The sequence below is a fragment of the Giraffa tippelskirchi genome, chromosome 3 (genome assembly GCF_054371585.1).
Source record: "Giraffa tippelskirchi isolate mGirTip1 chromosome 3, T2T-mGirTip1v1.2.pri, whole genome shotgun sequence".
Lineage (NCBI taxonomy): Eukaryota > Metazoa > Chordata > Mammalia > Artiodactyla > Giraffidae > Giraffa > Giraffa tippelskirchi.
Window position 1 is genome coordinate 96069902 of NC_137277.1, and position 27234 is coordinate 96097135.

The following is a 27234-nucleotide window of genomic DNA, read 5'->3' on the forward strand; positions in this document are numbered from 1 at the left end:
TCTACAAATAGTAAATGAAAATACTATTCTTAATTCCTAATTAATGACACAGAGCACATTCATGTGCATGTAAGCAGTCTATTCCTGAAAAACAAAACATTTCTGAGATGTAGAAAATTAGTTAACACTCACAGTCCATGTTTGCATCCTTATTAACATTAATCTATCTATTAAAATCATAAATTCTTTAAGTGTTTTAAATAGATCATTTGTAGTAACAAAATAATTTGGACTACTCTATCATTAAAATTTTAAAAATCTCCCACATAGTACAATATATCCCTCTTATGATTTTTACTGCATTTGAGGGAGAAAGAATCAATGAAATGGAACCCTCTGATTAAGTTCTAACATTGTGTACCAGTTCTGAGGGGTGGGAAAGACCATGCAAGCCCCCTAGAACTGTTGGATCTTTACATCCTCAACACAAATGTGCAAATAGACACACAAATGCAGGACTCAGATACATACGTTCTCATTAGGAATTCAGAGGAGAAAAACTAAATTCTTATAGGTATAACAGAAAATATTCTACTTAAAATGTTATAAAATGTAATTTTCCCAGCTGAGGCTTAAAAAAGTGATGCTCTGCTTCTTGTTTCAGTTTTCACCTTACAAACCAGCATCCTTTTCAACGCATGTTCAGCATTAATGTTTCATAGTTTCACACTTTTTGTTGGTGATTTCACTGTCTGAAATGACCCCAAGCATAGTCCTGAAGTGTTATCAGGCGTATCCAAGCACTGGAAGGCTGTGATGTGCCTCAAAAAGAAATATGTGTTAGATATGCTTTATTCAGGGATAAGTTACAGTATTGTTGATCCTGAGTATAATGTTAGTGAATTAACAACATATATTAAATAAGGGGTCTTTTAAAGAGAAATGTACAGAAAACAAGGTTATGCATTAATTGGTTTTAGAAATATTATGACCTCAGGAACCTAATTCTATACTTCCCCAGGGGCAGTGGCTCAGTATTTGTGAATTCAATGTGACTTTATAGCGGATGATGAGACTTCATTGTACTCTCCATTGGTGCTATGCTCGTAGAGGTCCTAATCCTTAGTTCTCAAGTCTGGCTGGAGACTAGTATCACAAGTGGAATTGAAAGGAGAAATAACTGACAATAAAGTTCCAATCGTGGAGATTCTGATGCAACGGATAACTGTATATATGTCTGCCTGTGAGTCAAATATATAGCGAGGCTTGAGAGCAACTTTCTAGCTCACTTTGCCACACAACAAGGAACTGAGTGGCTGCTCTGGTACTTCCTCTTGGGGATGCTCTGGGAGGGCAATATGTGTGCTTGGATAAGGAAAGCATCTAAAAGACAAATTTTTCTAGCCAGCCTTGGGTTATTTTTTGAAATAAAATGGCTTGAGCTCCTATAAAAAACAATGCCTTAAAAATCAGAATGTTAAAGTGTTTTGAGCAGGTATCACTTTATTTTAGGGGAGGTGGATAGAGCCAAGTTCTAGCCAATGAGATACATAAAAAAAATTCTGCGTGAGACTCGTGGGACATTTTTCTCTTCACTGTTGAGAAAACGCAAGTGGGAGAAACTCTATGTTTCATCTTGTTACAACCTGCTTTGAACTGGAGTTGTAGGAAGAAATGATGTAGGGAGCTGTAGCAGTCATTTTGCAACTGTGAAAGAGACGACAAGAAAATTATAGGGCACACCCCAGAGTTCTGACCTCAGTGAATCACTGGCTCTTCCTGTTAAGTGTGAAAAGTCAATTCCCTGTTGCTGGGCCACATTTACTCAGCGTCATCTTTACCTCGCAGCTGGAAGCATGACTACTGAAATGGCCCTCCAATCCTACAGAGCATGTGAAGTCTGGCACAGTTCCTAAGATATTTGACAAATTTTATAGAGCTTATGCTCTCATTGTCTCCCCTGCATGGAATTCTCAATCTCTGCTCCCTCTCTTACTTTCTACAGGTACACTTTTCTATGTAGCTCTGCTCTACCACATGGGGCCACTACCTTTCCTTAATTAACCAAAGCAATACAATATAAACCTATTACATGTGGAAGACCTGTATAGGCAGACTTTCATGGAAGATCTGGGTCTGTAGCCCTCCAGGCTCCTCTGTCCATGGGGATTCTCCAGGCAAGAATACTAGAGTGTATTGCCATGCCCTCCTCCAGGGGATCTTCCCAACCCAGGGATCAAATCCAGGTCTCCCGCATTGCAGGTGGATTCTTTACCATCTGAGCCACCAGGGAAGCCCAGACCTGGGACTACTAAGGGTCAGTACAGCAAATGAAACATAGGAATGAACTTATATTCTGGCCATCTCTGCCATCAGGAATCTCTCACAGATTCTCCTTTTGGAATGTCAATACGATCTACCTATGGTGATCTCTTCGTTGGAGATCTCTCCCTTCCAGCGAAGACCATCTCAGTTCACCCTGTAATGAACAGATGTTGAGTGTGTGTATATATGTGCACACATATGCATTTACACATACATTTATGCAATAAAAAATGGTAGGAAATATATTAATAATGCCTATCTCTTGGTGATTGAATTATAAGTAATTCATATAATCTTCAATATGATGTGATTTTCCCCCTGATATTTCTACAGAGAATATAAACTATTTTTAAATAAAAATTAATTTTATTAAAATATTCAATTCAGGAACAAATCATCTGGACAGCACATGTCTGGCAATAGGCTCTGAAATATATTCAGGTTCCATGTGTTAATATATTGACATTTGTCACAAAGCAATAATAGCACTAGTAATTTGAAAGTTTGACTTCCAAAATCTAAAAGCTGCATTCCACTTTCCTCCTGGAGCCCTCTCCCATTTCACCTCCACACCGTCATTCTTGTTAATACTCCTCTTCAAATGTATCACAGTCTCTAGCCCCTTATTGACTATGCCAAAGCCTTTGACTATGTGGATCACAACAAACTGGAAAATTCTTAAAGAAATGGGAATACCAGACCACCTTACCCGATTCCTGAGAATGCAGGTCAAGAAGCAAGAGTTAGAACTGGACATGGAACAAAAGACTGCTTTCAAATCGGGAAAGGAGTACATCAAGGCTGTATATTGTCACCCTGTTTATTTAACTTATATGCAGGGTACATCATGAGAAATGCTGGGCTGGATGAAGCACAAGCTGGAATCAAGATTGTCAGGAGAAATATGCAGATGACACCACCCTTATGGCAGAAATCAGAGAACTAAAGAGCCTCTTGATGAAAGTGAAAGCGGAGAGTGAAAAAGTTGGCTTAAAACTCAACATTCAGAAAACTCCGATCATGCCATCCGGTCCCACCACTTCATGGCAAACAGATGGGGAAACAATGGAAAGAAACAGTGAGACACTGTATTTTGGGGGGCTTCAAAATCACTGCAGATGGTGATTGCAGCCATGAAATTAAAAGATGTTTGCTCCTTGAAAGGAAAGTTATGGCCAATCTAGACAGCATATTAAAAAGCAGAGACATTACTTTGCCAACAAAGGTCCATCTAATCAAAGCTATGGTTTTTCCAGTAGTCATATACAGATGTGAGAGTTGGACTATAAAGAAAGCTGAGTGCTGAAGAATTGATGCTTTTGACCTGTGGTGTTGGAGAAGACACATGAGAGTCCCTTGGACTGCAAGGAGATCCAACCAGTCCATCCTAAAGGAAATCAGTCCTGAATGTTCATTGGAAGGACAGACACTGAAGCTGAAACTTCAATGCTTTGGCCACCTGATGTGAAGAACTGACTCACTAAAAAGACCCTGATGCTGGGAAAGATTGAGGGCAGGAGGAGAAGGGGACGACAGAGGATGAGATGGTTGGATGGCATCACAGACTCTATGGACATGAATTTTAGTAAGCTCCAGGAGTTGATGATGGACAGGGAAGCCTGGTGTGCTGTAGTCCATGAGGTCGCAAAGAGTCGGACACAACTGAGTGACTGAACTGAACTAGCCCTTAGGAGGCTCTCTAGAGCTCAGGTCAAGTACTTTATTCTTGATCCTTATCAGCTAAAATCTTTGAACATGAACCCCCCAATATATATATATATACATTTTCTTTACATGTACAATTATGACAGACCATAAAATACAAACAAAAACTTAAAAGTAAGGGATGAGATAAAGATGAAATAAAATTTTAAAAAGTAATTGATATAATTTAGTGCATTAATAATAAAAATAATTTGTAATTGAGAATGCTTTATGTTTTAAATCTTAGTGTAACTCTCTTGTTAAGCAATTCAGAAGTCTGGTTGGATTTATCTCAATATTTGATTTCAATAATTCATCCTACAACAATAACTCATGTCTCTGCCCCTACTTGAAGACTTTGTCAGCTGTATAAGAGCAGAAGAGAAATAAAAATATTTAACTGGCTGTATGGCATGAGTAGTAACCAACTAGAACAACCACCCCTCAGTCAGAATGGACCCAGGCTGAGACTGCTAACCCCACAGTGCCCATCAGCTAAATGCCAACCAGGATTTCAAGGAAAAGACAAGGCACTCTACCAACATTTGACTGTAGCTTGCTCTTGAACATTTCTTGTAAAATAAAAGAAGCCCAGTCAATCTATGCCTTTGAGGCAAAGGTGTTGTTTTAAAGATGTGCAAATATGCAAGTAAAATTTTAAAAGCACTTAAGCTATGGAGGAAGCATTTAGAAAAACTGGATGTTTGGAAAATGTATCACTGACACCTGATATTTTTGCCCAAACTGTTCACTGTGTAGAAAAGCTTTCAAAAGTGCACACTTAAAACTAAAACTAAAACTAAAACTAAAACTAAAACTGAATTTTTGAAAATAATTGGGAAATGGTTATCATGACCTAGTAAACTTAGTTTTTTTTTTCTATTTTTGACTTATTTATATTTTTGAAATACAAACAGTATCCTTTCAAATTTTTCTGCTACATCAACCTATCAGCTTCTGCTTCTTGCAGAAGGGGATACTGTGTAAATACTCAGTTAGATGGCCAGTTATTATATAACGTTTATGCATATAACTAAGTTATTTCCTCTATAAATTGTGTATTATTTGAGTGCTAGCACCATCTCTTACTCATTATTTGTCCAAAAAAATTGCTGGCAGTCAAGTATAGGGTATGTGTAAGATACCAGGATTAGGGCTAAGTGCTTCCAACAACCTTTTAACATAGTACAGATATCATCACCATTCTCATTTTACAACTGAGAAATTTGGGGTTATTTTCCTGAGATGACACAGCAATTAAGAGGCAGTGCTGAGATGTAAACCCGGATATCCTGAGCTCACAGTCTCTAAGCATAATCACAACCCTATTCTGCCAGTGGAAGGGCATCTAACTTTAAATTACATGGAGTAAGCTCTTTCTTGATACAATTTAGTAAACAAGTGAAAAAAACAGAATGACAATTCTAGAAGTATTTCCTCATCAAATTAAATTACTGTCATTTTCTTTGGAAAAGGCATGACTGCCATGTGTGGCCATTAAATTTGTAGTTCTAGTTTGTCAAAGACATGGCAGTTTTGACTTTTCTTACTTCTTAACAGTAGAAAGCTCAAATGGAAAGGGGGTTAACAGCAAGAACCTGTTATCTAGTATCTTCCTGAGTGACTATTTAAAAAACAAGATGCTAAAAGGTGACTTTTAAAACTGATAGAGATGGAAATATTTCTTTTGGGTTTAAAAAGAAAGGGCAGCTCAAGAAAAAAAAGAAAAGATATAGGTCAGCATGATTTCCTACCTCAAAGGAAAAAGGAAACAGAAACTTATATTTAGAAGCAATGAGGAGGATGATAAATGAAAGTCATTTGAAGCAACTTGACAGAGAAAATCTCTATTAAAACAAAAAGGAGAAAATAAATGAAGCCATACTGTAAAAATACAGAAGGAAAAGGATACATTTTGAGAAATTAGATTCCTTGTACCCCAACTACTTTCCTTCAGCAGTGGCCCAATCAAGACTATGCTAGATTCCTAAAAATAGTGGTTTCTTTCTATTTTCCCTCAAAATCAGTTCTCATCACTCAATCTTCATCCAGCAAGGCGACTCTTACCTGAGAGTAAATATGTATTGTTATTGATGGGTATTATGTGACGCTAACGGTGATGGTCAGGAGAGAGCATCTATATGGAAAAACACCTGTGAAACTGCAATGTGCATTATTATTTAGATCTTACCAAAGTCCTCATGCACTTATCCTCCCCTGGCACACTATATATTTTCTGGTTATTATTTATTTCCTGTCTTCCTCCTCCCATTAGAATGCGACATCCATAAAAATAGGTATGTTATTAAGTTTTATAAACTGACCCTAGTGCAGCACTGGCCACAGAGTAGGTTCTGAATAATTATTTTTTTAAGTGATTGAATGAATGAATGACATAATCTAAATACAAAACACTTAAACCTCCACTTTTGATTGTCTTTCACCAGGACAGCAATTTCGTGGCATTAAGAAGATGACATTATTTCTCTATATTTAATCAGCAACCTCTTTTTATTCCCCAATGTTTGAAACTAAAGGACTAAAGATGAGTACCACACAATGTTTTTTGGTTTGTTTGTTTGTTTTTGCTTTAAAATACTGAATACAACCTGCAAGCAACTAAAGGCGGGCAGGGTGGGGAGGGGGAGGCGGACCTTAACAGTCCTAACAGATAATTTTGTATACACGTAACTAAGCATATAATGTGTTTATCTTCTACCTACAAGATAAACTTCCCAAAGTAACTAAAGGTATGGTATTATTTTATGAAGAGACAGCAAAGAAGAGCATAAAGCAGGCTCACTTGCATGCTCAACGTTCTATTTCATTTCAGCAACTTTCACTATGTGTTTGACATTAAGCCAGTTGCTAGAGTCAAAGGCAAATAAAATTCCCATTCAGGTGGAAAATCAGCAAGGGCCTATATATATGCAGAGTACTGTACTGGTCCTGTGTAAATATGTCTTTTCTTTAAGCATATTACAATCCCCAGGGAGGAAAAAGCTGTTACTAGCTACATAATATAGTTAGCAAATAAAATAAGACAATACCTATAACATATTGAAGTGGGTATTTTCTATGCCTCCAGTAAACAAAGATTCTGTGTTTCTCTTACCCAGTGCAAAATACCACCAAACTTCTCTGGCCTATCCAAACTTCATTGAATGTGCATTGTTAACCCATGTCCACGGGATTCTCCGAGTGGGTTGCCATTTCCTTCTATGGGGGATCTTCCCGACACAGGGTTCTTCCTGACCCAGTGTCTCTTGCATCTCCTGCATTGGCAGGCGGATTCTTTACCACTGTGCCACCTGGGAAGCCCACCAACTGATTACTTTGCCTAAATATATCTTTTCAGTAGCCTAAATGACCCCTTCTACCTCCATATAATTCTGGACTATGAGGTTCTCATTATGAAGCAGATAAACTACCACCCATAGTCACCCAGGGCTGCAGAATGCCAGAGTGAGTAGCAACCCGAAGGACTCACATTTGTGTGGCTTCTGTACTGAACCGAAGCTGCCATTTTTCAGTGTGGGTGTCTTTTTTTTCCCTCATGACATAGACAAATGTTGATGTTTACTACAAGTTGGTACATTAGTTGCTAATTAAGTTCCTGGCTGCTTCAGCCAAAACTTGCTGTATTGAATCCAAGAAAAGAATGGCAGCTACATCAAAAATAAGTTGTTGGGGATTTTGTTTTGTTTTGTTAAAGGAAAGCTGTATATTAAAGAATATGGGGAACTTACATACTGGGAGATAGAAAACCTTCAGTCTTGGCTTCCTCTTAAGCTGAGTTGGTAGTTCAAGTCCTTCCGTGTCTGTCACCAGGCCTTGGTCAAAGCCAAATAAACAGTACAATCTACGTGTGAGGTAATAAAGTTAATTAACTCTTTATCATTACTTGCTCTTTTTCATACCCACCCACAAATTCCCAGAGGAAAGAGTTACTTCTTGGGGACCCACAGGAGGGCAGGTTTATCCTGGAAAGAGCTCACTTCACCCTGGGGGGCTACATATCTCCGAAAAGATGTCTTCTTAGTGTCGTCTCTCTGCTTGTCCCTGTAATCTCACACCCGGGCGGGGCTGGGGGCTGCCTGCATTCGCCAGTCATGCCTAATAACTTCCTGTTGACATCAGGGTCTGTGGCAGTCTCTCTTCACCTCTGGGCTGGGAAGTCCCCAATCACGCTTGCACACCGCCCTCCAGATCTTAGCTGAAAAAGGGTGGTGCGAGACAGCCGCGAGGAGAGAAGTCTGAATTTTCAGGTCGAACCCTGCAAAGTAGACAAAATACCCGCTGGCATTGCTGAAGCGCTGCTGTCTTACTTAATGGGAGAGAGAATTCGCTTTCCGTTTCTGTTTCCCACAGGGCCAAAGGACTGTCCTTACCCAAACCGACCAAACGGTGGCTCCTCCCCGACCAAACAGACACTCCCCACCCAGCGGATTACGTATGGAAAGTCCTGAAGAAGAGAATCGAAACAGAAACCGAAGTCAGGCAAACTATATAACTGCCTGGCGAAGTCTGGCCTCGAAACTCCCACCCGAGTGAGCAGAGCCGGCGCCCTGGTCCCTGGCTCACGCGAGCGCCCGCCGCCGCCGCCGCCGCCGCCGCCGTGTCTTGCGCACCTGCCCACCTGCCCACCTGCCCAGGTGCCGCCGCGCCCCCGCGCGCCCTCCTGGGGGTCCTGCAGGCTACCCTGTCGTCAGGCGCGTTGCTGCAGGCCCTGCGGCTCCGAAGCAGCGAAGACACATATCATCAGCTGAGCTGAGAACAACTTTTCCGTCTACCTGGGAGAATCATTTCCCTCCTCTGAGGAAGAGAGATGTCGTCGGATGGGAGTTTCGCAGACAAGAATTTCTGCCATCTCATCTCGTGTTTCAGGGCCAGAGTGAAAAGGTACATCCAGGTGGAACCAGTACTGGACTACCTGACTTTTCTATCTCCAGAGGTGAAAGAGCAGATTCAGAGGACGGCCGCCACCATTGGTGACATTCAGGCAGCTGATATGCTTCTGAACATCTTGGAGAAGGGGAACTGGCCGCTCGGCTGGGCTAGGATGTTCGTAGAGGCCCTCCGGCAAGCAGGCAACCGCTTAGCCGCCCGCTACGTGAACCCAGAGCTCACGGACTTGCCTTCTCCATCTTCTGAGAACGCTCACGATGAGTGTCTCCAACTGCTGAACCTTCTTCAGCCCACCCTGGTGGACAAGCTTCTGGTTGCAGATGTCTTGGATAAATGTGTGGAGAAGAAACTGTTGACAATTGAAGACAGAAATCGGGTAGGTGTCAGTTCAAATGGAATGGACTTAAAGGCAAATATTGCTACTTGAGGCTGTTCCTCCACTTGCCCCATTCCAAATGTTTTTTGACATCTTTGGGTAAATTTGGCTCCCTCCTTCCTTGAGAATGTCTAGGCTTTTAAAAACATAATTTTGCAAATTTAAACACAAAACAGCTATTTTTTTCTAATTCTTTAACTGAAATAAGCTAAAGAAGAAAGAACTCTAGAAAAATAATGTATGCTAACAGACAGCATTTATTAAATACTTACTGTGCAATTAGCATCATTTGCAAAACCTGTTATCAGAGTTCATGCTCACAATAATCTATTGAGTTGTTAGTTAATAATCTAGTGTTATTAACTGTGCCATTTTACAGATGAGTAGACTGAGGCAGTTTGAATAACCTGCCCAAGGTCTACCAGGAAGATAGTAGTAGAGGTAGGGATTTAGTTCCTGATGGTGTGAAATTTTATGTTGTATTGTATGTAGTTGCATAGAACGGGGATCAGCAAACCATGACCCATGCTAAATCCAACCCGAAAGCTAAGAATGATGTTTAAATTTTAAAATATTCAGTTCATAAAGAAAGTTTTATTGGAAACAACTATGCTCATTCATTTACATGCTATGATTGCTCCTGCGCATTAAGAGCATTTGAACATAGAGTCATATAGCCCACAAATCCTAAAATATTCATTATCTGGGCTTTAAACAAAAAGTTTTCCAATCTCTGGCCTATATTATGCACTATGCCATTTAATTTTGGTCCAAATGGGGAAATTACACAGTACATACACACAAACACACATACACTTTTTTTTCTTTAATCAAAGTTTCAGCATTCTTTGGGAATCACAAATTAGAGCTAACTAATTGAAAAAATATGTAGCCAGTAGTTATTATCCATTTTAATAGAAAAACAATGGATTTTTTAGGTGCCATTTTGACAGGAAGAATTTTACAGGTGATTACACTTAGTGTTTTATTGTTCATTGTTTTTCAGTGAATAATGAAGTACTGTGGCATATAGAAACTCCGTCCTATTTGAATCTGACTTCGAGTGTACAGTGAAAGTTTTATTTTGAAAGGCATGTAGGCAAATAAACCCATTTTGGCGGGTCAAAGTCTAACATTCTGTGATTTTTGACATTTTCTTTCTTTCTTTCTTTCTTTTTAGTTCATCAGTTGTATGTATCCTCATTACAAAGTTCTGGGCACAGGACTTCTATCAGCCTATGATGTGACTTGATCTTTAGTGACTAAAGCTAATGCTCCTTTGTCGACTTGACAGCCATAGGGCCTGTCCAAAGACCTAAGTGTGTATCTAATTTTGATGACTGGTTTTCCCAACAAGTAAATAACTTTACACTGTTGTCAGTAAGGTTTATGTAGTTTTGTGTATTGAGAACCAGCTAGAACGCATTATAGTAGTCCAGCTGGATATGACAAATGTGTACATCACTGTGGCAGAATCTTAATTTGGAAGACAGTATGCAGCCTTCAAGCCAGCTGGAGATGGAAGATGGCATTTCCAGCCACAGTAGCTGTTAGGAAGTCCAGAAGCAACAGAGTCCAGTAACACCACAAAGCTGTTTATGTTTGGTGGGTATGATGTCCCGATTGCCAGTGAAACAGCACTTCTCCTTATTTACTCTAAATACGTCTGCCTATCAGCATCACTTTTGTCTTGCCTGGATTGAATTTCCGCCAGCTAGATTTTATCCAAGTTCTTGATTCTGGCAAGCTTGGAGGCAGCTAGCAGGAATGCAAGGGATTTGACACAAAGAAGATATACAGTAAAAGGACATTTGTGTACTGGTAGCAGTTAAGGCCAAAGCAACCCCATTTCTCTCTCATAACGGAGAATGGAGGAGCAATATATGGAGGCTTTCTAAGGAGCAGTAGTGTCTGTGTGAGATCCTGGCACATCATTCTTAAAGATACCATCTGTCTCAAAAGGAAGGAATGGCGGACGATGGGAAGGAAACACTAGGTTTAGAAGAATCCATAGCATGTTGATATGGGTTCCTTGAGGAATGTTCATCTTATTACAGAAAAGTGTAATGAGGAAAGCATGGGAATTTGGAATGGCAAGACCTGGATTTTGACATCTCTGTTTCTTACCATCTCTATTCTTTTGGGCCAAATTATTTGTTTCCTGTTCCTAAATGTAGTATGAAAATGGATATAATAATAATTTCCTCTCTCATTCACAGTGTTTTAGTGAACATGAGTGAGAAACAGTGTTTATGAAAAAGCCTTATTAATAAGAAAGAGCTGTTTTGATATGATGATGACTTCTATTATTTATTTGGTTATATTTCCTTGTGAATTTAAAGTTTCAAGGACTAAGGTAAATGCCTTATGTTGAAATTGAGATTTACCTCCTAAATTCCATGGATTAAACTGTGAGTTGAGGAAGAAACTTTTTCATCTAAGGATGAAACTAGGGCCTAGTTAGAACTAAGTATGATATTGGTGCTTAATAAGTATTGATTGATTGGATTAATTTCCAAGGAGTTGTCCAGAATAAAAAATGAAAATGCTTGGAGTAATGAATTGTTTTGCCAGGCATCAGGAGGGAGGGGAGGAGGAATGGTTGGATAATGAATATAAGATCTCCAAGTTTGCTTTTCTGACATCTTAAAATAGCATTTAACTAAGAAATTGGGACTTCTAAAAATAATTAATTAATTATTCTTTTTGCTTCACTGCATGACTTGTGGAATCTTAGTTTGTTAACCAAGGATTGAACCCAGGGCCCCAGAAGTAAGAGCACTGAGTCCTAACCACTGGACCACCAGGGGATTCCCAAAATATTTTATTTTCGTTCTTTTCACGTTTTCCAGTTGACATTTTCTACTTGGTCTGTATTTTAGTTTAGGATTTCCACCTCCACCACCCAATCCCTGTCCCTCTTACACAAGTGCTTCTAAAAGTGATCCTAGATTTAGTTTTGTGACCAGCAGATACCCAAAGAAATTAATTTAATTGATTAATTATTCATTCATTCCATTTGAAAATATGGAGTGGCATGTTGCACCAGACACCAAGCTAGTGCTGAAAAGATTGGTGAATAATACAGATATTGTCTGAGCTTTCATGGAGTTTATGATGCAGTGTTGATCCATGTTCATTCTTCTAACAAATAGGTAAAAAATGTCTAGTATATATGAGGCACTATTGTAAACGCTGGAGACTCATTAATAAATACAACAATGGCTTTATAGAACATTATAAAAGAATGATCCCTAACAGTAAGGGGGTGCTGACCTGTTCTGACCTGCTTCTATATCTTAGTACATCCATGACTTAGACAGCCATGAACTCTAGATCATATAAACATTTCCATAGTGTCCTAATAGCTTAGCTAAGCTGCATATTTCAGTCCTGTCCGGTTCAAAGCATTAAACATCTATAGTCCTGGAAGACTTTATACACCTTTCATTTATACAAAGAATCAGAGATAGCATCACCAGTCCAGCTAGAAACCCCCTAGTTCTATTTACATAAAGTTGAGTATTGGGGTCAGTCTCCTTCCAGCTCATTGTATTGCCACCTAAATTAGGATGGATAAGATTTTTTTTAGCAATAAAAAGTACTAATAAGAAATTAGTTATGTCTGTGTGACAATACTTATTCATTCAGAAAGACATCAACTTTTGGAGAGAACTTGTTCTTTAAAATTCTTTGTTTTTAACATGAGTTTGCTTCCTGATTTACTGGTACTGAGGCTTAGTTCTGCTATGTTAAAAAGTCACCATTACTTTTAAATAGATACCTGAAGTTACTCTGAGGGAGAAAAATCATTTTTATTGAACTTTACAACTGTGTTGGCTATCCAGGGTTTAAAAGAAATATCATTGGTTTCTCTACTAATGTATGTTAGAAAAAACTAGATCAAAGAATTCAGAATATGAAATCACTGTGCTGTATTACCCACAAATTCATATTTATTTTACACTCCATGTATTAGTTAATAATGTATCCATAGACATTTTTAACTTCCTAGTCAAGAGAATACTTTAAGTGGGGAAGAAATATGAGTGGGAATCATTATATGTCCTGTTTCAGTCTCAAGTCTAAATATTCACTTCCCAAGAATTTCAATAATCAAGTGTATATATTGGGATTTTATATTTTCCTATGTTTTAGAAGAACAGATTAATTTAAAAAAAATTTATGGTTGCTTTAAAGGAAATTGATGTACTTTCTAGCATCCAAACTAGGAAGATTTCTTAAAAATTCAGAACCTTGATGACGCTGCTAAACTTGCACAGGTATTACATGTAGTTCCACTTTCAAATAATAAAAATACTTGTAGGAAATAATGGAAAAATATTTCTCAAATTCCTGAACTGAGTAAGGACAAAGCAAGCTTGACAAATACAAATCATTGTATACTCAAAGAATAGCTAATTAATAGTCAAAGAAAATTTAGTGGATATAATATATTAGCTTTTTAAAATATAAGTATTTATTACTGTGCTTTCCTTGTTATTTTAGAGAAATGTGTCCTGATTACTTCTGTGGAATGAGTTCAAAGCTGATTAAAGGCTGAAATAATTAAAAATGGAAATAGTTGAGTTAAAAGAAGGTGCTCAAATCAGTCTCATTTAGCATCTTTAAGGCAATGGCAACCCACTCCAGTACTCTTGCCTGGAAAATCCCATGGATGGAGGAGCCTGGTGGGCTACAGTCCATGGGGTCGTGAAGAGTCAGACACGACTGAGCGACTTCACTTTCATTTTCACTTTCATGCATTGGAGAAGGAAATGGCAACCCACTCCAGTGTTCTTGCCTGGAGAACCCCAGGGACGGGGGAGCCTGGTGGGCTGCCGTCTATGGGGTCGCACAGAGTCGGACACGACTGAAGCGACTTAGCAGCAGCAGCAGTAGCAGCAGCAGTGACTACTGCAGGCTACAGTCCATGGGGTCGCTTAGTGTCGGACACGACTGAGCGACTTCACTTTCACTTTTCCCTTTTATGCACTGGAGAAGGAAATGGCAACCCACTCCAGTGTCCTTGCCTGGAGAATCCCAGGGATGGCGGAGCCTGGTGGGCTGCCGTCTATGGGGTCACACAGAGTCGGACACGTCTATGGGGTCACACAGAGTCAGACACGACTGAAGCGACTTAGCAGCAGCAGCAGCAGCTTAAATTAGTAGATAATAATAAAAATGTTGCAAACACCAGAGAAGGCAAAGAATTTCCGTTAGAAAGTTAATGAAATTAGAGAAAAGTAGGAAATGAGCGAGAATCTCCTTAGAAATGCTGTGAGGGAGAAATTGCTTAAATTTTATTGTCATTTTAACCACTTCTTGTCAAAAAATGAACTTAAAATTAGAGACAGTTACCAGCTATAATTAGAGTTCAAGAAGGCAGCATTCAACTTCTGAAGCCAATTGCCTGGGATCAAATTCTACCTCTGCCATTTACTAGCTTTATAGTGTTAGGGAGGTGATTGGGCTTCTCTGAGCCCTGGATTTCTGATCTGTAAAATGGGTTAATGTCAGTGTCTTCTTCAGAGTTGTTGGGTTGATATATGCAAAACCTTTATAATTAACTATTAGCTAATGAAATGAACATAGCGGTTGGGTAGAAATATGCACTATAATCTTGTACTAAGTAGTGTCTGCTGGTGAAACATTTATAAAGATAGATGATTTTCCTGGTTATCCATACTAATAATTAACACTGAATGTGTACCAAGCATTGTTCCAAAAATGCAAATTCCTGATATTAGATGGTTATGGCAATGTTTATAGGACTAGAAGAGATGCAAATTTGTAGGAAACTATCTAGTTGAAAGGTCCATATTATACTAGAAGATGGACAAATGTTGAGAAGGACCTTTGAGAGTATGTAAGTCATTATTTCTTACCTAAGCTGCTGGCTGGAATCAAGAGATGCTTTTGAAAAAAATTTCTGATTTCCCAACATGGACAAATGAGAATCTCTGGGGGCAGGTCTCAGACATCAGTATTTTCTAAAGTTCTCAGGTGATTCTAACCTGCAGCTAGGACAGACAAACTCTGAAATTTCATTTCCGTTGCTTAATTTTACAGATATAGAAACTGAAGTATGGAGAGGTGAAGTGGTTTGCCTAATGGCACAGCAAGCTGATTGTGTTCTGCCTAATTTCTTTCTGGTCTAAATGTGATCTTTTCTCCAAATGTTTGGCTCTGTATTAAGAATTGGGGGGATTCATTGTAATAATGATTACACAAATGTTTCATATTTTAAAAGATTTGCTAGATTAATCTATAAAAGAAATTAAATGAAGGCTTAAGATAGAAATGAATGGATATACAAATAATTCTTCCATTTTTAAAAAAGATATATAGAAATACACTTCTTATAGTATTAAGTAAACACAAATTTAAGAAAAATATTATAGTAATGATAAATAGCACAAATATTAAAGAATATAAAGCTGTCATAGTAATTACTTACTCCATAATGGTAAGAGTCAAGAAAGAGAGATTGGATAACAAATGTTTGATTTCCTATTTATAGACCCCATGAGTTGAAAAGAAATAGCAAGCCTTAGATATACAGAAGGAAATTGATGCAAATAGACATAATGTAGGTAGAGATTAAAGACACCTTCTTTTGCACCCCTTATTCAGAATGATAGAGGTGAAACATCTGTTTCCTGTGTCAGGTTTGAATATCTCAAAAGCTTTAAAAAATGGTGGACATTTAAAAGGGGGATTGGCCCAGCGAATTTCCTCCCTCTAGAATCCAGAATTTCTGCAAGTGGCATTGATGTTTTCTTTAATGTTTTAATATGAACCTTTATACATACGGTTCAATTTTTCTGAAGGCTAGTTTCTGTTTAAATTTATTCCTAAGATGTTTGACTTCTTTAATTCTACTTTTCTCTTAAAACAGGTTTCTGCTGCAGAAAATAATGGAAATGAAGCAGGGGTAAGAGAGCTACTCAAAAGGATTGTGCAGAAAGAAAACTGGTTTTCTACATTTCTGACTATTCTGAGGCAGACGGGAAATGATGAGCTTGCCCAGGAGTTAATAGGCACCGATTGCTGTGAAGGCAATACAGGTATTGCTAATTCTGCAAAGGACAGCTTTGTGTGTTTTACCTAGTGATTGAGAGTTTAATGAAGCCTATAGATACGGTGCCAAAAAAACGGATATTTAGAATCAGAATTTCAGGTCTGTTTTCTTCTCTTTACAAATGAGGAAACTGCTGCCTGAGAAAAGATGAACCTCCCAAAGACCACAACACTCAACAAGCTAGGCTAGAATATTGGCAGCTGACTCCTCGTCCAACATGTTTTCCATTTTCCATCTTATTTTGGAAACAAAGGGATTGTCTGAGTTTTTATCAAGATCATTTTAACATTACTTAGACAAATTGGAAGAAAATATTTTAGTGGTTATTATAATTATGCTGCAAAGTCTTCAGGTCATTTATATAATACTTTGAGGAATTTATTAAATATTTGATAAAAGGTCTGTAATTGCTAATGTATCACAATATTATTTTCTGTGAGTTTTTGAAAGTGTTCAATTATAATAATACAAGTAGCATAGCTCTTTCACATATGTTATTTGTAAATATAGTATTAACTGCCACCTTATTTTTGTTACAGAATATGTATCCTATGTTTTAAAGAAGTATCAAATGAAAGACAAAGTAAAATTTAATTGGCAATGAATGGTTGCCAGTTTATAGTTGTTCTAATTTATACACAATTATATATAATTTAAATGGATTGTAATCATTTCAAGCTTACTTCACTTCTTTTATTCAGTCAGGCATTCAGTCAACATGTAACAAGTACCAGCAATATACCAGACACTGTTCCAAGTGCTGGCGATATGGACTTAAATGAGACATACGCAGTCCCTGTTTCCACAAACCATACTTTCTAATGGAATAAGAAATAGTTTTCTAAGTTACTTATACAAAAGAAAAAACAGATAATTACCAAATTATTAGACCAAAGAGTATATTATGATTTTATGTTGTATTATTTATGAAATAGCTTAATTTTGCTCAGTAGTTAGAAATACACACTATATATATGCACATATATATCTGTGTACATATATATATGTATAGTGTGTATATATATATAAAATAGTGTTTACATATTTATGTGTGTATATAGACAGACAAATATTTTTACTATGAGATATTAAAAAGCCCTAAAGAATTACAAAATTGATGTTGATAAACTTGTGTGTAAATGAACCATGGGAAGTAAAGTGCCATCTATGTTTGTGGAAGGTCTTTTTGTTTCACCCCAAAACAAATGCTGTGTGGTGTCATAAGTTTGAAATGGCCACAAAGTGAAAAGCTCAAGAGGCTCCCCCTTCTCTCTGAAATCATTAAGGGATTTGAGGGGATTCATTCAGCCAAAGATGGTCAATCCAGCTTTCAAAAGCCAGGAGTAATTCCATGATTTGTCCACTAGCAGTTTCCTCAGTTCCTACTATCATTTTTTCTATTTCCACAGCAAAGTTTAATTGTATAAGGGAAATTCCCTCTCAATAGGAAGCATCTTGATTTTGCTTTAGTACTCTGGAGGGAGCACAATGGTGCTACTTGCTTGCAATATCAAAATTATAGTTGTTTTTTTTTTTTTTTTGCATTTATTTATTATGGCCCAGCTATTATTTCTATAGCATAACTCTAATGCCAATTCTAAAGGGACTTCAGGTCAAATTTACAAACAATGATGGGGCCAAATGTCTCCCTTATCCCTCAAGGATGAGCCAGACTCCGGTGCAGATCACACCTTATGATGAATTCCCTTTCAAGACCACATGGGACCATTTCCATCCATGACGACATTCTAGACTTAAACTTTGAAATGGCTACAGTCTCTATTTTTTTGTTCCCTGAGAAATTTTGGTCTCAGTGTATCAAGGGATATTTGAAAGAGCAGCCTTTCAGATCACAAAAGACCTTGTTACATCCATTCTCCAAAGTAGAGGGTAACTACCCATCTTACAGCTGTGTACTAGTTTAGGAAAACAGCTAGAAGATTGGCTCGAAAGTATCTTCTGACTCTCATGACACAGACAATATGTCTGGCTGCATTCCTTTCTTTTTTGGAGGGGGTGGTTGTTGGGGCAGAGCAACAAGTTACATACGACATATTTCTTTCTAAGATATTTTGGTGACTTTTTAGAAGTCTAATTTGATTTTTCAAATTCTGATTCTTTGAACAATAGCCATCCTAGGCAAAGAATACCTGTGTAATAGCTATGTAATAATGCACCTTATCACATACATCTATCTAATATTCACAAAACTTCCTCTTTACTTTCCTTATTATATGCCATGACTATGATTGTCTTTAAGTGTCTATTTCAGAATGGCTTAGGGACTAGTTTATCCAGATTCCTCCTGCCTGTGGACTTACATTGGCTGGTGAAGGTCAAGCACTTTATAAAAGGAATAAAGGCCCTTCTGAAAAAAAAAAACATGGCACCAATTAATTGTCTATCATTCTTTTCACCCTCCCTGGTGTCCTGACAGGATCCTCTTAAATTTGGGGCTTTCCTTCTTTCAACCAAAGTGGATGATGATAGATGTTGCCCCAGATATGTGGGCTCTTACAAAGGCAGGGAGCAGGGTTAGGGTTTCTAAGCTTCTTTTTTTTTTTAAGTTTTTAAATTAATTAATTTATTTTTGGCTGCACTGGGTCTTTGTTGCTGTTCCTGGACTTTCTCTAGTTGCGTATAGGGGTGCTTCTCATTGCAGTGGCTTCTTTTGTTGGAGGGCACGGGCTCCAGGGCTCCTGGGCTCAGTAGTTGCAGTATGCAGGCTTGATTGCCCAGTAGCACATGGAATCTTCCTGGCTCCTGCTCAGTCACTATGTGTCCGACTCTTTTTGACCTCATGGACTGTAGCCTGCCAGGCTCCTCTTTCCATTGGGATTTCCAGGCAAGAATACTGGAATGAGCTGCCAGTTCCTTCTCCAGGGGATCATTCTGACCCAGAGATCAAATCCATGTCCCCTGCATTAGCAGGCTGGTTCTTAACCACTTAACCAGGGAAGTCCTCTATGCTTCTTTCAAAAGTTGGATAGAAGTTTCAATCTCTACCTGGGATTCAGCATTCTTACATTCTCAGTACCCCTACCAGCAGTCAGGGTACTCCTGACAAACTCATTCCAAACAAGTAAGGCTTACTTCTCATGTCCTCAGAAAATCCAATCAGGGTTTCAGGAATTTAAATATTGTTTGCTGATCTGTACATCTCATTGAGTGAGTGAAGTCGCTCAGTCGTGTCCGACTCTTTGTGACCCCATGGACTGTAGGCTACCAGGGTCCTCTGTCCATGGGATTCTCCAGGCAAGAATACTGGAGTGGGTTGCCATTTCCTTCTCCAGGGGATCTTCCCAACCCAGGGATCGAACCCGGGTCTCCCGCTTTGCAGGCAGACGCTTTACCATCTGAGCCATCAGGGAAGATTAGATTAGGGGACATCTCATTAGGGGAGTTTAATCATTTTTTAGCCAGTCTTTATGCCCAGAACAAAGTTAGTTCTGATTATTCATGTGGTAGGAGCTGCTGTGGGCAGAATTGTGCCCTCCTCAACCCATAAATTCAGAGGCTGAAGCCCTAACCACCTATGTGACTGTACCTGGAGGTCTGTCTTTAGGAGGTAATCAAGGTTAAATGAAGTCATCAGAGCAGGCCCCAGTCTGATGGGCCCAAGGCCTTAGAAGAAGAAGAAAAATGAGGTCTCTGTCTGTCTCTTTCCCCACCATGTGAGGACACTGTGAGGAGGTCACACTCAGCAATCTCAGAAATAAACTCTCACCAGAGACCAAATGCTGGCACATTGACCATAGACTTCGAATTTCGAGAAATATGATAGAATACTTTTTTTTTTACTTTAGCCCCTAGGTCTATGGTGCTTTGTCAAGCTGGCCTGCATCGATTAATACAGGAGACTGAGCTCTGGAGCCTGACACTTACTGAATCTTGGCTTCTTCATGTCTCTGAATGTGTGACTTTCACCACGTACTTGCCCACTCTATGTCTCAGTTTACTCCTCTGTGAAATGGGGATAATAATATTACTTACAATTGGGATTATTTTTAAGATTAAATGATTTAACATTAGTAAAGCACAAAATAAATTGCCTATTATTATTATAAACCCCAAATATGCTTAATATATACCTATGAATATTATCAAATCGTCTTGTCTAAAGACAAACTCCAAAGTCAGAACAGTTGTCTTCAGGAAATTCTCCATACACAGCACATATTTTCTCCTTATTCTTTAAGATAGGTTAATCAAAAATGATACTTTAGGGAATTTTCTTTATGACATCAGTCTCTGACAGATTGTACTTCACCTTGTTTTTCTTTATAACCCACAAAAGCATTTAAGAAAACACTCAGTGCATGTTGATTGAAGGGAAAAAAGGCCAGATGAAAGAAATAGAGGGAAAGAGAAAAGAATGATCAGAATATTTTATTAAATTTCTAAAAAATCTCCAGAAATTCAAAATACATGAATGCAGGCTGACATTAAAGCATATGTACATCTCATGTAGAATGCACAGTGAGAGAAAAAATGGCAAGATCACAAGTTAAAGAAAAACTACCACCAAATTTGCATTTTCACTAATGCAGTCTATGTGTGACTGTGTATCACTGAATAAGTGGCTTACTTCCTAAAGGTGATGGTCAGATAGGAAATCATCACACTTATGATTAGCATAATACTTAATATTATATTGGCTTTTTAGATGAAATTTAGTCATCACAAAGGAATTACTCACTGTGTTCATATTAAAAATAAAAATACTGTGTCAGAATGTAAAAACATGTTCCAAACCTTTCAAAATGTCAAACCATTGAAGTGAATTTAGGCATAACTCTACTAGAGACCCCACTTGGTTTTCAAAATAAAAATAGCAGCTCTTTATATTGTATAAAAACTTGCATTTCATTGCAATTTGCATTCTGTTTAGAATTTCAAAGTATGTAAGTATATTCAGGTTAATCTCTATTAGGAACCCCTATTTGTTTTCAAAACACCAATGACAGTTATGTATACTGTATAAAAGCTTGCATGGCACTATTGTTTACTTTCTAATACTTTTGTTCACAGAGTCTGAGAATTTATCACAAGAAGATGGTCTCAAAGTCAAAGAGCCACTCCTTTTAGCCACGGATCAGCCAAATCTGGAGGTCTGGGACATAGAGAATAGTTCATTGGAATCATCTTTTGCAGATTCTTCTATAGTATCAGGTACTGGCGCACATACATACTTTACATGCACTAATTAACTACTTCCAGAAAAATCAGTTGTTGCACTGATAACATTAGGATCTATTAAACAGAAGGAGGAAATTTGGGCTTTGGGGTTTTGTATTTGTATTCAGATAATATTTCTAGAGGAGATTAAATGAAAATTATTGTTCTTTGTGGCTAAAAATCTTTTAAAGCTAATGCAATATTAATATGTTATGAATATGAACACACTGAATTCTAATTTTATTTTATAAAGATGTCCATGGTTCTTGTCATATGATAAATATCATAAATGCATCCTATGATTTTCAAAGTACTTTCAAATACATGAATCAGTTTGACTCATCCAAAATTCCGAGAATTAAGTGAAGGTATTATCTTTTCCCTTTTTAACAGATTAGGGTGTCACAGAAATGTTAGGCTGGGTTGTAGAAACCAAAACCAAGGTTGTAGAAACCAAAACCAAAGTTGTAGAAAGGAAGATGAATGGGTGCTAAACAGGAGTTTGCTTGAATTTCAGTAACTAACTAGTGTGGGTACTAGATACAGTGTCAGACTTTATTTTTTTGGGCTCCAAAATCACTGCAGATGGTGATTGCAGTCATGAAATTAAAAGACGCTTACTCCTTGGAAAGAAAGTTATGACCAACCTAGATAGCATATTAAAAAGCAGAGATATTACTTTGCCAACAAAGGTCCATCTAGTCAAGGCTATGGTTTTTCCAGTGGTCATGTATGGATGTGAGAGTTGGACTATGAAGAAAGCTGAGCGCTGAAGAATTGATGCTTTTGAACTGTGGTGTTGGAGAAGACTCTTGAGAGTCCCTTGGACTGGAAGGAGATCCAACCAGTCCATCCTAAGGGAGATCATCCTAAGGGTGTTCATTGGAAGGACTAATGTTGAAGCTGAAACTCCAATACTTTGGCCACCTCATGCAAAGAGTTGACTCATTGGAAAAGACCCTTATGCTGGGAAGGATTGGGGGCAGGAGGAGAAGGGGATGACAGAGGATGAGATGGCTGGATGGCATCACCGACTCGATGGACATGAGTTTGGGTAAACTCCGGGGGTTGGTGATGGACAGGGAGGCCTGGCGTGCTGCAATTCATGGGGTCGCAAAGAGTCGGACCCGACTGAACGACTGAACTGAACTGAACTCAACTGAACTAGATACCACCATATCCACCTCTTTTGATATGAAACAGGCCTGGAAGAATGAAACAAATTTAACTGTTTCCCCTCTCTAGTTTTCTCATAACAGGAGAAGCCTTCTCTCCTCCCCCTCTGTCCCCCCAAATGGCCACATTCATTTTTCACTAGAAGTAGTTGCTGGAAGTCTGTGGTATACTAGTAAATGCTTACCAAGTGGCCCTGTAGGGAAAAGAAAAAGCTCTTATGTTTAGGATATGCCATTTTCATGGTGTAAATACTCGCACCATGGCTACTTTCAAGCATCCACATAATGTCACTGAACACTAAGTTGGGAATAGATGTGCAGTACATTATTTGCCATTTATTACATGGAGACAATAGACTTAAATAGCCTCAGCATCACTGATGGTTATAAAATCTATAAAAATGATTATAAAATGATGAGTTTTAAGTATTCATTACCTTTATTTTAGTATAATTTAGTTAGCAAGTCCATATCATTTAATTTGTGAAAATTCTTGTGCTTAACATTAATATAATACCACAAAATTCCAGAAAATTTAACAGTAGTTCCTGTCGGCCAGTATAAGCTGACTCTATCACACTACTGCAAAATACGCTGTTTTCAACTCAGAAAAGTAATATAGCTGCATTGTAGGAAATTTGGAAAACAGAAAACGAAGAAAAAACCACTCCCCCTTCCCCAACAAAATACATTATTCTTCATATTTAAGTATTTGTTCTTCTCATTTTTTTACATACCTGGATGTCTATATACAATAGCGTTTCTCCTGTATTTATTAGATATTCTTCTATAGCACAATTTTTAACAATTGAATAACAATTCCATCTATTGGGTGCTTTTTAGTTCATTAACCACCTTTTGAACATTTAGGATGTTTTCAAATTTCTACATCATGAATAATGCTGCAATAACTCTCTTTGTATTTATATTTCAGTTTAATACTTTTTAAATGCATGTTTTATTTTTTAAAATTTACTTTATTGAAGTATAATTGATTTACAGTGTTGTCTCAATATCTGCTTGCAGCAAAGTAATTCCGTTATATATATATATACATATATATACATTCTTTTTCCTATTCTTTTCCTTTATGGTTTGTTTATTACAGAGTATTGACTATAGTTCTTTGTGCTGTACAGTGGGGCCTGTTGTTCATCCATTCCCTATGTAATAGTTTGTGTCTGCTAACCCCAAACTCTCAATTCATCTGTCTCCCCACCCAGTTTAATTCTTAAAGACATATTACATAATTGAAATTTCTGGATCAAATGATTTCTACAGTTTTAAGGCATTTGATATTTAATGCCATATTTTACTCCAGGAAATTGTACCAAACAGTATAGGGGAATACTTATTGTCCTGAAATCTCTGGTACAAGAGTGAGCAATGCTGTTTTTAAACTTTACCAATTTGGTATGTTACTACCTGAATTTGAGTTTTTAATTTCCAATGAAAAATGTATTTACAAATTCATTCCTTTTGTTGTTATTGTTACTAATTGCCTATTTTTCTTTTAGGGCATTTATATTCTTCTTGCTGGCTTAGGTAAATTAGCCAAATATATAGGGTAGCAATCCTTTGTCATAAATAGTACCAAGGTTTTTTATAGCTTGCCTGCAATTTAGCCTTGTTTATTTAAGGTGTTGGGTTTTTTTAGTGGGATACTTCTGAAGCATTACTGTGCTTATGAGTCACCTGGAGGAGGGGTTCTTATTGAAATGCAGACTTTGATTCATAGGTTCTGTGTGGAGCCTGAGATTCTGTCCTTTTCACTTGCTCTCAGGTGATGCTGCTACTGCTGGTCTTGGACCACAATTTAATGTACAGAAGAGCAAACCTGAATTCTAGAGGATCTTTTTTTTTTTTTTTTTTTAATTTCAGCAGCTGTGCTTTCTTTCAGAAATCATGATTGTATAGGAATGCCAAAATTACTACCTGAATGTGGATTTTTCACGTTTTAATAAACTTCCTTATTAGGCTACCTGACATCTCTGTGGGTTACTGGCTATTTTCTAAATTCACACTAGGAAGAATTAAAGCCAGGACTGAGGCTGGTAGTCAATCTTCATCTCAAATGAAGGGTTTTCATCAAACTTGCCAGCCTAATGCATCTTGTCAGCCTGCAGTATCTGTGGAACATTCAGAGTCTCAGCAAGGACAAAATTAAATGCAAAAAATTTTTTTTTTTAATCTGTTTTCTGGGACTTCCCTGATGATCCAGTGGTTAGGACTCCAAGAATCCACTTCAGGGGGGTGTGAGTTCAATCTCTAGTCAGGGAACAAGGATTCCACAGCCATGCATGGTGCAGCCTAAAAAAAAAAAAATCTGTTTTCTTACTATTTAATATAAAACATAAATTTGCATCATGTGAAAAAATCTGTATTTTAAAATAATGGTCTTGAGGGACAGGAAAGGGTTTGTTTTCCTTCTTGGAGTCCCCTCCTTCTCTTTCACTTCCCTTTCTTTCACTTCTTCCTTTTAACAAATCTTTGTTAAACTCCTATTGTGTGCCAGGCATGCACTTTTCAGTTCAGCACTGTAAATATTGTGATGAAACAAAATAGAAGTGGCTTCTGCCCCAGTGGAGCTTTCAATGATGGGCATGTCAACCAAGCAGTAGTCACTCTGTAGCTGCACAAAGTGCTGTGGAAGAAAAGTACAGGTTGTTAAGATGTGTACTAGTCTGAGGACATGTACAACAAACTGTACCATAATCTGAGGACTCCATCCAATTCAAGACTTCAACAGCTACTAGTCTGTGAGGTTCTTGTGCTGTCTGAACTTCTTATGTGGACTTGGGAACAGGTTCATCCAGTCCATTCTGGCCCTTCCCAGAACAGTAAGAATGGGTAACTGATCTACAAAAGTATAATGCCTTTGCTTCAGGCTTTGACACTCCTGATAGATGTAGATCATACCAGTTATTTGTTTCTTCTCTTGTTGTTCTTCAGAACTAAGAATTACTGATGTAAATGACTTTTAAAGAATCATTACCCCCAAAGAAGTTATTGGAATTCTTTTGATGGAAGTTTTTGTTGCAAAATTAACTGTAGAAGGATTTTGCCTACACTGTTATTCTTTGGCAAGCTTAACAATCAGGATAAATATGAAAGTATTCAATATTGAAAATATTCAATAATATCAATTTACATAATTTTGTGCATCTTAGTGATATTGATAATGTGCAATCTTTAGTTTGAATTTTAGTACATCAGTACATCAGTACACCAGTACATCAGTACATCAGGTAGTACACCAAGGTAGCGTTGAAAGAAACTTATCACTTAAGCTACACACATTCTATAAATATGAAATTTCATATGCAAAAAGAAAAAATGTGGCTTGAATTATTTCTAATTTTAAATTAGACCTCTAAGTTTTATTTCCAAATCAATTTCTAAAGTATTTTTTTTTCAGTGCACAATCGTCTTAGTGGATACAAATGATAAATATTTATAGTTTTAAGGCAAAGATTCTTTATATATTGTTTTTAACCTTTTTTACTCCTTAACACTCTATCGGGTAAGACGCACTAGCATTAGTAACAATGGCCCACTGTGAAACTAATTTTAATCACATCTCTCCTTCAACCTGGGGGTGATAGATCAGAATTCCCTAGTGGGCAGTCCTGGACAGTCATTTTTGTCATGCATCTGCATCGGGGGTTGGCATTTCTTCTTCCTTTCTCCTTTCAACTGCTTCCCTTTAAAAAGTGGTTAATAATTAAGATAGACCCACACTAATACAATAATCTGTTTTTTTCCCACACAAATACAATAATTTCTAAAGGATATTTGAACTGTTCTCAGACTATTCATAGAATTTTAATGCTGAATGTAATAGTTCTGCTTTCTGAAGTCACTGGTGATTTTCTAACAAGAAACTATTGGAAAACTTTGATGTTTCTCTGGACCACATGTCCCTAGAAAATATCAGGGACACAAAGCCCACATTCATTTTCTTCTATTAAAAATAGTTTAACTATAGAAAATATACAGTTATCTGGTATATGTTAATTTCATAGGCTTACTGTAAAATTGGTTATGCAATCATTTTTAATTTCTACTGTTAACTTTGTTAAAACAAATAAGTGGTTATTTTACTTATTTAAAAGTTGACCTTTTTAATACACTATTTTATAATATAGTGCCCTATAATTAGATAAAAACAAAGCAAATGAGATTTAAAACTAAATAATAAAATTTATTGTGTTTGGGATGAACTTTTATGCAGAGTTCCGCAGATAATCCCCCAAACTTCTTTACTGTTCTTTGCAGGATTTCCCTGTTATGAAACTAGAAAATGCAAGTTCTGCAAATTGGACAGCAGAGGGCGCTTTGACATTTATAAAGAGAGTAGAATGTCACTGTTCCCGGGTGGAGGATTATAATGTAACAGGATGAGTGTGCCATGTGTGAATACACAGTGCGCATGACTGTGAGTGCATGTGTATATTTTGATTTATATATTCGTTCACGTGAAGATTTTAAAATTCCACCCCAGCTAATGAGCTTACCAACCTGCTTGTTTTCAGACTTTAATA

At 37.5% G+C, this 27234-nt stretch overlaps 2 protein-coding genes across 2 annotated transcripts in view; one reads left to right on the forward strand and one right to left on the reverse strand.

Annotated features, from left to right (window-relative positions):
• Nucleotides 1-8399, reverse strand: part of GCA (grancalcin) — a 44919-nt gene extending 36520 nt beyond the window's left edge. The window contains exons 1-2 of the mRNA XM_081581592.1: nucleotides 7936-8399; nucleotides 7719-7831 (exon numbers count right to left, since the gene is read on the reverse strand). The gene's annotated coding sequence lies outside the window, so the exon portion shown is untranslated. The remainder of the gene's footprint in view (nucleotides 1-7718; nucleotides 7832-7935) is intronic.
• Nucleotides 8400-8449: 50 nt separating this feature from the next.
• The window catches only part of IFIH1 (interferon induced with helicase C domain 1), a 57215-nt gene continuing 38430 nt past the window's right edge, over nucleotides 8450-27234 (forward strand). Inside the window, exons 1-3 of the mRNA XM_081581590.1 lie at nucleotides 8450-9253; nucleotides 16155-16323; nucleotides 21369-21509. Coding sequence (XP_081437716.1) covers nucleotides 8798-9253; nucleotides 16155-16323; nucleotides 21369-21509 — 766 coding nt within the window. The 5' untranslated portion in view covers nucleotides 8450-8797. The remainder of the gene's footprint in view (nucleotides 9254-16154; nucleotides 16324-21368; nucleotides 21510-27234) is intronic.